Raw genomic sequence first — 12,335 nt, forward strand, 5'->3', positions numbered from 1 at the left:
TAAATGGAAAGACTACGAATAACAAAGATGACGAATAACAAGGCTAGAATTTTGTGTGGGATGGCGCTCAGAGATCTGAGGAAATATAAGTAATTAAATGCTAAAATATAAAAATCTCAAAATTAAAAAAAAATATATATATATATAAATACATAAAAGAAATATATAATGCTAAAATATATAATAGACGTCGGATATTAGTTATTGACATATTATTAGCGTCACTGCATAACTGCAAGCTATTAAACAAATCTAAATTCTATAAGTAATCACTAGAATTTGTTATAACTTGGCATAATAATGATGTAACGTTTTGAGGAAAAGGAAAATGTGAAATTAGATGAACGATTATAAGCGATCGAAAATTAAAAAACAGAAGACAAATCTATAGACTATTACTTCCAACATACTGATAAATCCTTCAATGTCATTTTTTGTCCACTCATCTTGATATTAATCGAATTTCACTAGAGCAGAGTATCGCTTTCAGACAGTGGTCTTTTCGGATTATGATCTTTTTGTTTTTCTCTCCCTTTTATTCAATTCATGATACCGCTACTGAGGACCATCCCTTTCGAATTAACCAAACCCTTGTATTGGTTAAGTTCCATCTGTTTCCCTACTTGAATCGTTACTAATTATCGGCTTCTTTTTAAAAATAAGTCGCCTAAATGAAACAAAAAGTAACGCTGATCGCGCTTTTTCTGACTGTATAAGTAAACAATCACGCAGCAGGTTGATTCTTTTTGATATCATGTGATCCCTATCGTAAACGAATCGCTTGATACACACTTTTCTTCAAAACAAAAATAATGAAAATCAATAAACCTAGAAGGCAATCGTAGATAATGACAATGTAGTAAAACACTAACTTCATCCAGGAATGGGAACCTATACTTTTGTGAAGGAAGGAATACATTACCTGACAGAACATTACCTGACAGATCCAGAGCGTTCCCATAACGATGAACAGTTTAACGTTTATGATAAATCTATTAAAAAATATATAATGTAAATACAATCCGTTTATAGAATAAAAATATGCAATTAAAGTAAACGATACATAAAGATGTTACTCATAAATATAGATAAACAGCTATAAAATCAGAAAAAAGTTCTGTTTTAATATTACAATGTATTTAGAAGTTCTTGGATATTAGATATAATACCAAAATAAAAATGTATAAAGCGTTTCTCATTCATTGGAAATTAATAGCAATAGTTATTTGTATACACTCAGTAAATATTAACGAACAATAATTTCCTTTCCCTTTATCGCGAAAACTGTAAAGAATTTGTTGCAAAAAATATTACATCGCTAGGATTTAAACTTGGATTCCCCAGCATTCCATGGTGTTTTAGCCATACGGTTTGATCACAGAGGCATTGACTAATATTTATTGCATTAACCGGTGGTATGAAATGAGTCAATTTCAGCTGATGCATATTTACAATGTAAATAATATTCTAGTACAATCAGACAGTGTATCAACACATTTAAATAATAACAACAAGAATATAAATGTAATAATTTTAAACTCCACAAATAAACTGTAAAGAATAAATGTAACATAAAACATGTATTAATAGTAACATCATTCAGTGTTAAATTATAACATTAAATGTTGATGTTTACTGGTAAACATAAATAACCAATGTGATTAATTTCCACTAAATTTAGAAATTCTGGATAAATAATTTGTTATTAGGTAGCGAAATGATATTTAACAAAATTCAAGTTATGCTTATCTTTACAAAACATAATTACCTAACTAACCGATTATTCATAACAGAAATCAATAATATAAATTAAATACATTTCTGAACATATACTATTTTATTTGTCTATTACTTGATGTTTTAGTTCTAAATAGAAAGTAATTCTCGCATTTATGCGAAGGTTGCAGAACTTTAAAGGAAGGATGAAAATGATAAAATGGACACAAAAAGTCCTAAAATACGTGTTCAAAATTTACTTATATTATATTAACTACAACATTCCTATCAAACCATGATTTTTAGTTATTTCTAAAAAACGAAAAAAAATCGATAATTTAAGGCTCAAAAAACACTTACTTCTTTTTATTGGAATGCAATGGTTTGCTTCTAGGATCCGTAATTACATTTTTTATATCCGCTTTTACTTTATTGTAATATTTCGACGTAAGAATGAAGAACACCACATTAGATGTTAACAGAATCATCTGCGGTCCAACACCAAAAATTACATCGCCGACGAAATCCCAATTGTCTGTAACTTTTGATTAAAATCTTAATAAAATTTAACTAAACTCATTACACTATAGAAAATTATAACATCAATATTATGAAAATATTATTCTTCTGCAAATTTGCATTATTTAAGTTGCTTTATTAATACATATACTAATGAAGTAATTAATTTTACGTGCTCAATTATATGTATAAATGAGAGACGAGATTAAATTACAATATATAATTCAATAATAGTCTTAAATTTTTACAACTTTATCTTTGCTTTAAATTTTAAGGTATCTTTTTATTTGAAGCTAACGTTTCGAGTGATCACATGGTGTTACCGTCCATCAGAAAGTTCAAATTTTTCAATTTCAAGTCAAAGTCTTTAAAGTTCCAATATGTTAGGATATTATTCGGATAATTTTTTACGTAACAGAAAAATAGATTGTGGAGGTAAATTAATAATACGTTCTGAAAACAAATTAATTGAATCGCAAATTAATACAATATATTATTTTTTTGTTTCGCAAATTAATACAATATATTATTTTTTTGTTTGAAATAAATAATTTTACGTAAAATTATATGTGATAATTATATTTATTATATTTAATATTTCAAACTTTTTACCACTTATTAAAAATAATTTTTGAACATGTCCATATGCTTTGAAAGATATAAATGTAATAAATATAATTATCATATAAAATGAAACTATATACTCTATATAATTTAAAAGAATTATTACATCTTGTAATTAATTTTATTTGTAAGTATATTTTGTATAACAAGAATCAATGATCTTAAACGTGTTCTAGAGCAAGTTTCAATATGGCTACTTGAATAGGTTTTCAATTATAATTATTAGATAATTGTGGTACGATGAACAGAAAACTTTACTTTTTTTTCTTGATATAATTAATTTTTAATACTAAATAAATTTTCTAACTAAAAATTATTTCTCTCTCTCTCTCTCTCTCTCTCTCTCTATATATATATATATATATATATATATATATATATATATATATAGTATCAATTCTCAACTTGTTTTTAATTTCCATCTATCTATTTCTTGTATAAGTTATATCAAAAAAGCGCGAAGAAATATTCAACATTGCGTAAAATCAGTTTTTGCGTTATGAAAAGTCGGTAATATTTTCAAGAACTCCGTTACTACTATTGCCTAATTTGCATTGTATCATCTCAGAAAACAGCTATCAAATATAACTAACTCACCCATGAAAACGCATTCAAAATCATTAAACTTGGGCTTTAGATAATCTGGAAGTACATCCGTGAAATCGGCAAAGATAGTGAGGCTTAACAGCAGGAAAGAGATGCTCCACGCATATAAACAGTACAACAGAAATCTTTTGTTGCGGTTCTTCATAATCCTATTTTCACGTAAAGTTCTGTAGAGATGATAAATTAATACAACTTATTAGATCTTATTAAGACAGCATTGTGTCTATATGTATAAATACTGTAATGTTGCTTTCAATCATAGCATGCGTTACTATCAGATTTATAGCAATTGATTTCGCATTGTTACTGTTTGTTGATAAATTGATGCCTTTATGATATAACAACTTCCCAGCAATTTGACAACTTATAATATGTTGTAGTTTGAAATATTCATCTTCGATACTGATTTGAAATGCATGCTATCTTTATATAGACATATTTAAACAATAACATATTTCTTATAATGCTATCAAGTATAATAACTTTGATATCGCTGTTGGACTAGCAATACATATGTACATTGTAACCTGCGTGTTGCTTCAATGTCGGCATATTCAAATTCGCTGAAGACAAATATATGGCAAGTTGCTAGCATCATAAGCATAAATTTATGCAGTTTCACTTAAACATACTTTGTTATCTGGATGTTAAACAATTTTTTCCAAACTTAACTTCTAAGTATTCTAATAATTGCCATATCATCAATATGATTTGCCATTATAATTTTGTTGAAATACTATAACAACATTATTTGCGCAAATAGTTATTAATATTTTATAAAATGTTAATACTTTCTTATTTGTTTATTTAAATATACATTTGTACAATTGTAAATTATAATTGTTATTGAAACTTTGTTATAATTTAATAAATAATCAATCGATTATTTATTAGGATCAGCCGTATGAGATTGATAAAAATCACAAAACACTGATGAAGCAGTTTGTAAAAAATCAATAAAATAATTGTGGAAAATGAGAAAATAATTATGTGAGATAATAAATTTTATTAAAAGTATTAAAGTTAAAAAACTGATTAATTCATTAATTAATTATCTAAGACTGACAATTATTGATATTCTGCCCAATGAAATAATTGTCCACCTCATTTATTCAATTCTCGATTATTCCATTTGACCCAATGTCATCGTGTATGACTTACCTGAAAGTCCACCACATGTCAAAGCACATAACGTTAAGCCAGAGATGTATCGATAGGTTAAAAAAAAGCGTAACATAAGCTAGAAAAAACATTTTTTTAAATTTCTTTAACGTTATTCATGTATAAATATATTTCTTAAGACGTTTGCATACAAACCTAAAGCTTTACATATTGTATAACTTCGTTGTTCAAAGACGACTTCTCCGTACCACTTCGTGATAAACGTGAAGATGATAGCCAGTAAGAGACTGTTAATATAGCACATGACCGTTTTACCATGAAGATTTTGCAGATTCGGTAAGTACGCGTATATTAGGAAGGTCATCAATAGAAATACACAATTGACGATCAATATGGCATACCACCAGTTAGAGCTAAACAAGAAATGCATTTTGAGTTTTATATTTCATAGGATATATATATATATATATATATATATATATATATATATATATATATATTGTGTGCGACACGTTTATCTTATGCTCTCTTGAAATGATATTATTTTTATCAATTTTACATATATTAATAATACTTTTTCTTGTGTGTCGCATATATAACTAAAATATTCATAGCTCTCAAATACTGGAAAACTTTTTAATTATACGATGCTGGACATGCTATTATTGTTTGACATCATAAAATTCAAACAAATTAAATCTGTTGAATCTAATCAAATTAAAAAAAAAATTTACGGTGAAAGAGATAATAATGCTCTAACATTGTTAATGAAAGTTTAATATAACGCGTTTGAATTGTAATTATAAAGAACTCAATACGAATTCACCCTTCGGAAACAAAATTTCCAGTATTATAAAGTTCTAAAGCATTGGCAAATCTCACATTAATACAATCTCTCTATATCAACAAAGATATAACTGAAAAATGAAACTAGTAATAGAATAGCAGCTGGCAAATGTGCATAAATCATAAATATACACAATTATCACATAATACATTTTATAACTGAAGAATAGAAATAATGTACCTTCTGTGATCATCTATCACGTAATATTCGTCACAGAAAAACAAATCAAAGTGAGCAAAGTTGCCGAATTTATTATAAATGATGTCAAAGCAATGCATGTTGCTTATATCATTTTTTTGGATAAAGACATGTCCATTTGATGTTAGTGACATCTGTTCTTCCCATAACTCTGGATACTCGGCACTGTATGGTACTTCACACGGGAACTGAATCAAAACTCCGTAGTCTAAATAATTAAAAGAAAGATAACTTCATTTAAACATCATTTAAACATTATTAGATGCAGGATTGTCAGATTGGGAATTTTTTCTTTAAATTTAGATTTTATTATTATCAAATGAAACTTTTTGGAAGAACAAAAAAATTACAATTTTTGAAAAAAAATATAAGAATTTATAATATTTTTATCTTCTCAAAAATTTTCCCGTAATGTAATAAAAATTTGAGAAAAATTACCATGTTTGGTAACTCTCATTAGAAATACCTTTGGTTGTATCGAAAGTGAACGAATTCGTCTGATTCACGGCGTTCGTGAAAGCATTGTGAAACTCTCTCGATTCATTAGGCTTAAGGTTATTGCAACCATAACCGGCATAAAGATACTCGTCTTCAGAGCAGCACTTCCTGATACAAGCATTAGTGTCGCAGAATTCCGGATCTCTGCAAACACGGACTACTAATCTTCGTTTAAATGCAAAATCCGGTGTCATCTCGAGACAAGCGTTATCTTCAGTAAGTGGTTCCTCTTTAACATTATTTTTGAACACTGGAACGCTCACCTATTAAATTATTTGATTCATCTAATATTGTTTTAATTCTCATCGACATATCCAGAAGATAATGCTTCTATTTCACAAGGCATGAATGCTTTTATAAATTATCCTACATAGCATGTAGATATGTAATAAAAAGCAGTTTCGGAAATTACTTTCACGTTCTAATTCCTTGCTTACCGTATATGTACTGTTTCGTATGATACTGTTTCGTATGAAGATATCGTTTTCGTTAACTTCATAGTTAACGATTGGCCCTTTGCACTTAGGTGGACCATGAGTGGCTATCACCACACCTTCTGCATCAGCCGATCTATTTAGCAAAAATGTTCCAAGACTGTGTGATTCGCTTAACCGAGTTACACATGCCTTTGTGCGGCTGTCGAATATTGTATTGCCAAAACAGCATTTTCTGATGTGTAAGAACTGTGCAAAGGATGTGTTAATTGTTTTCACTGGTAGAGTTTTATTTGCACGACAGTAAACAATTATTATGGTTTCTTTTTGTGTTAGTTCGTAAAATGTTTCAAAGCAAGCTGGCACCTACAAACAATTTGTTAAGTTCAGCTAAACAAGAATCACTTATTTTTAACGATTTATTTAAACGTCGTTAAGTAATTATTGTTAAACATCGTTTTATTTTAGTTATATGATTGGGATAATATACCAAGTATGGATACTATTATTTTTTTTAAATAATATGAATGGATATACGAGTATAAGCAAAACAAGAAAGCATTTAATATCTTTCCTAGGTTTCTCTTTATACTTTTTTATTATTTTCTTTATACTTCCTATAAAACTTGACTTCTATCCTGTCAATCATGACATTGTGATCTTAAAGTTAAAGATAACAAGATCAATTTAAATTCAACTTACCTCTAAGATAGTGTTTGATTCGAGATCGTCGAGTGGCGTTGTTATAAGATCGTCAGATTCGTTGCACTGAGGAATTCCTTGGAACTCTCTGGTAATGTTCCAATAGTGAGAATAAATCTCTATCTCGTATCCCGGTTTTGAAACACACTTGGTGGAATTTCTTAAAAAGATTTCTCCCGGTGGGCAACATTTTGTCAGATGCCATTTCGACGATGCTCTTATCAAGGATAATACCAGTCCGAACAAAGCAAACTTTGTCGTAGACATAGTAACGTCTACCAATAATTATTCGTATTCAACGCAAATTATATTTTTCTCTATTATTATTGTGTATTTGAATTCAATGTCACGTTTTAATTTATACGCCCTGATTATTATTTCGTTTGAATTGCAGTTACATTTTGAAACCACTTTTAGTTCATACTTTAAATCCGTTTTTCTTTACGTTCATTTTAGTTTTACTAAAGATATAATTTACTTGTCCACGAATATTACTGAAAATAAAAAAAACTTATTTTAAAATGGTTTTTTGATTACAAACGATTGAAGTATTGGAGTCAAGTAAAATATGTATAGAACCTTATTTGTAGAGTTTTTTTATAAGCTTTGTTTTTTGTTTGATCTTTTTTTTATAAAATAAATATTTTCTGAAATAATTAAGAAAAAGTGTGTTTTCTTTCTCTAAGTATATCTCAAAAAATGTATAAGAGCGCCAATTAATTTATAAGAAAAAGTTGTTTATTATCTTTGCCTTTATAACATATGTCAAAGTCAACATGATTGGAGTTGGGTTCCCTATACTGCATAATTACCTATAATTTCATTTTTCAGAAAATATTTACTATGTTTAAGAAAGATAAATTATATCAATGAAAACTTCATACTGTTTACTACTATAAAAAATGGTAAATATAAAACATTTTTTTTTTATATTTGAAAAAGAATTTTAAAGAAATCCTTGCATTTTTGTTGTATAAAACAAGTGATGAAATTTACGATTACTTGTATAAGATGTATGGCGCATTGATAATTTACAGATAATATTTATTAATATAATGTAAAATAAGAATAAATTGCAAAATATGTTTACAAAATTTATTAAAGAATGAGAACGATAAATATATATACAAAGTAATAATACTGCAATATTGAAGAGATTAACATGCGCAGACATCAATAGAGTGCAGATTGTGTTCTGAACGTAGGGGCAATTACACAGTCTACTATGGCACAAATCCCGCTCGCTAAAAATGACGTTAAAAATATTTTAAATGGGTCGGATATACATATCAAACTAAACAAAGAATCTAAGAGCTATTCATTTGTATCTTGCTTGTATTCTATCATTTATTATCCTTCTACATTTACATATCATGAAATAACCATTACAATGTCTTTTAAATTCTCTACAGTAATTATTTTATGTAGGTTGTAATACACTACTCATTACTGGAAGAAATTGATTCAATTCATAATATTTTTGTAAATATTATAATAACAATAAATTACTGAAATTACAATACAATGCTAATTTAGCACATATTAAGCACATGTGCTAAAGGCACATATTAAAGCGATTTGCAGCTAGCTACCTTAATTTCTATTTTTTTTATTTCTGCGATGTAAATCCCAGCGCGGCATAAATACCGACTTTACCCTATTATTAAATTAATTTTCAATTTAATATCGTGTTATTACTAATTCTTGTTCAACGTAGAACTGTTTTAAAATCAAAAAGTTACACAGCGTTTAGTTTCACAAACTTGAAAATGTATATAAAATCACACAATATCAGCACAAAATCTAGCTACAATCTAAAAGCGTTTTATTCAAAATTATAATTTTATTATTTAATAAAAGTAGTAATGTATACGTTTTGGTTCTAATAGTTTGGATCATCTTCAGCACAAGTTGTTAATAATTATGGTAACAATTATCACGTAAACAACTAGTATTGACTCTTTATTGTCATTATTTTTATACATTTAATTTAATTTATCTGACATGTTTAAAATTGTGTTTTTATAATCTTTACGGAAAGAGTTATAAAAAATAGATTAGCGGTATACTGTTAAAAAACTATAGTACACCAGTAATTTTTTCGTGATTTTATAGTTTTTTTAAGGGAAAAAACATTTAAATAATTTAATAAACGTTGAATACAAATACTAAAAACATGTAATAAGTACATCAGTATAATTTATACATTACAAAAATGTTTTGTTTACACAGTTTTTAAACATTTATTCAACGTGACCTACTCAATAAACAATTTTTTACATTTGATTTTAAAAGACAAAATAGTAGAGAATCGAATCTTACTGTAGATATACGAGAGAAGGCCTCGGATAATAATAACCATTATAAACAAAAAATCTCAAAAACATGCTCATAAATCGATGATTGTTTATGTGGGAGGCTATGTTATGATTACAATATCACAGCCGATGCGAATAAATCTGATTTCGTGATATAAGGGATCTCATGTTGCACACAATATTTTAAGATTTGATTATTACACCGTATGCGATATTCTCGGATTTTCCAGAATAAGCAAATGCCTTATGATGTTTGGCGATTTCGTAACCAATAAGCAGAATACATTAACGTAACATTTATATAGAAATGATGATTTTATGCTTATGCACCACGATTGTTGCAAAGAGCTGTCAGAAAGTATTCAATTTTTCCCATTTTACGTGCTATATTTTTGAAAGGATTCAAACTGTACGTCACATGAAATGCTTCAACAGTATGCTTCAACATATGTTTTTAAAATGCAAAAGAGATATGTCTCACATCTGGAACGTGTGGAATGCGTAAAAATCGCAAAATGTGATTAAGACTGCGATAAGTATAATGGATAGTGTGCTAATGTGAATATAGGTAAATTTTTACTTCCAACAGAAGAGAGCTTTGCTCTCTCTCTGTGCTAAGTGTTTCTTCAGACTTATCCTGATGAGTTCTAGACGGGATGTGGTTGATTCTGTCAAGAAAATTTACTAGCGATTCTGACGTCCAGCAATTAGAGAAAGTAGGTGCATAAAGTTTCTTCGACTCGACTCGTAACGAAAGTACTTTTATGATCATCCGCTAAATGCCAAAAATTACACGAAACACGTTCATTATTTTTAAACATCTTTAAACTTTTTCCAAGACATATATTAAACATTTTCTAAATGATATTATAATATAAATGCAAATAGTCATTTTTATCGAAGATATTAGATACATTTTTGTACGTATGTATAATCTCTCATTACTATATGACAATTATGATTAATTATTTGTTAGTACACGAATCATCGTTGAAAAATGATTCTTTGCATTTCAGCAAGCACGTTACATCAAATTATAATGGATTGGTCCGGCAATCATTTATGTTACGCAAAACAATATTGATATGAAATGATTCATCATTTCAGATATAGCTCTCAAGCGCTAGACGAATACATTTGCGTGCTATATAAAAATTCTTTTAAAAAATCTCATGATATATGATATGTTGCAATAAAAATGTTTCTGAAGTTTATCATACGCAATATATTTTTTAATTGGGTTTTTTAAAATTAAGAAAAATTCTGTGAAAAAGTAACCATATAGAAAATATCCAAGTAGATTAGTTTTATTGCTTTCGCCGACTATCCGAGCAAAAATTTTCTAAATGCACTCGCGGCGCGTGCTAAGTTTATTTAGCAAAAGTATGTAAAAAATGTTATACAGATGTTACGCAATAAAATGTTATTTTTATTAGGTATTTTAAAAATCATACTTGCATTTATTATGCTAATTAAATTTCAAATAATAAATTTTGAAGATATTTCTAAAGTACTTTAAATTTAAAGAACTTAAAAAAAAGTTTAAATTATGATCAGCAATCCTCTGAATAAAGTTTAGATCAGGGCTGGACAAAAAAATGCACATTTTAGTTAACTTTTGGCTTAAAACTTTCTCCTCACCTCACTACTTTTCGCGCAATCTAAATGCTGATTGACGTTTGGACTGCGTGCAGGTTGGTGAGGTAAAAAACAGAGCTAACTGAAAATCGGCTAAAATGCGCATTTTTTGACGAGCCGTGGTTTAGATGTTGTCTGTATTTTAACAATTTTAAACAATTTTAATTTAAAATCTTTTTTGCGATGCGAAATATATTAACGCTTTGAAAATATTGGCATAGCACGGGTACTTGGTATTGTGAATAGAATACGCACTTCTTTCCACATCGCGATCCATAATTCCGCTTGGTACAATTAAAGCAAATATGTGACTTTATCTTAAGGAACTTAGCATATAAACTCGGTTTCTAGTTATGACGTAATTTTAAAGATTAAAAATTTTTGAATAGAATTGATAATTGAAAATTATCTACACATCATCATATAAATGAGTAAACTTTTTCTTGTAGAAATTGACGCTAATTTTATTACATTAACTATACCTTCTCTCCAAAAAAATTGAGATATATAAATGGATGATAACAAACTGAAAAATCATTTTTCTTGAAACTACTCAGAGAATTGGAATAAGAGCTTAAAATTTTACAAGAAAAAATGTATCTTTAAACTCTTCAATCTTAGTTTGGTTAAAATCCAAATTATTTTTCAAAAATGGATAGCTTATCTTGACGTGGAATGTCTTACGTTTAAGATGCGGTATGTAATTTCTTATTTAATGATCTCCAGGTCTTAAAAACAATATCGATGCTCACTTACCGCGACTCATCCAATTGGCAAAATGGGCAGCTTTACAAAAAAAAGTTGCTTTGTCTCTCACCAGTAACACGCAACGCAAACGCTCCCCGTCGAGGCGGATTGTCCTCGCGGTTTATCTAGACGGCGACGGTTCCGACAGCAAAATGAAGTTTGAACTTTCTACAGGAGGCTCGCAGAGCTTCCCACACCAAAGAGTTTTGCGGTGTTTTGCGATTGGGCCCATCTTATCACGTGACCCTCACGGCTACTTCAAGTTGCGCGCGAATCGCTCCTCAACGCGCAACTTGAAGTAGATATAGTCGATGTTCTCAGGCCGCAAATTTTTCGCTGGATTTCCCGATTTTGAACGGCCAAGCT

At 28.6% G+C, this 12,335-nt stretch overlaps 3 protein-coding genes across 4 annotated transcripts in view; all 3 read right to left on the reverse strand.

The window, feature by feature from the left end:
- LOC105201065 (G-protein coupled receptor Mth) overlaps window positions 1-12,335 on the reverse strand; it is a 335,046-nt gene that overhangs the window by 38,892 nt on the left and 283,819 nt on the right. The window lies entirely within an intron of this gene.
- On the reverse strand, window positions 820-6,555 carry LOC113005491 (G-protein coupled receptor Mth2). The gene is made up of 8 exons (XM_039453744.1): window positions 6,099-6,555; window positions 5,615-5,840; window positions 4,783-5,000; window positions 4,627-4,705; window positions 3,457-3,632; window positions 2,077-2,257; window positions 923-992; window positions 820-828 (listed from the first exon to the last, which is right to left on the reverse strand). Exons 1-8 carry the CDS (start codon window positions 6,322-6,324, stop codon window positions 820-822), a joined length of 1,185 nt encoding a protein of 394 aa, XP_039309678.1. The 5' UTR covers window positions 6,325-6,555.
- LOC120358704 lies at window positions 6,426-7,818 on the reverse strand. Its single transcript, XM_039453745.1, has 3 exons — window positions 7,267-7,818; window positions 6,543-6,930; window positions 6,426-6,460 (listed from the first exon to the last, which is right to left on the reverse strand). The coding sequence occupies exons 1-3, from the start codon at window positions 7,531-7,533 to the stop codon at window positions 6,426-6,428; spliced, it is 690 nt and encodes a 229-aa protein (XP_039309679.1). The 5' UTR covers window positions 7,534-7,818.

Source organism: Solenopsis invicta, chromosome 9 (assembly GCF_016802725.1).
Source record: "Solenopsis invicta isolate M01_SB chromosome 9, UNIL_Sinv_3.0, whole genome shotgun sequence".
Taxonomy (NCBI): Eukaryota; Metazoa; Arthropoda; class Insecta; order Hymenoptera; family Formicidae; genus Solenopsis; species Solenopsis invicta.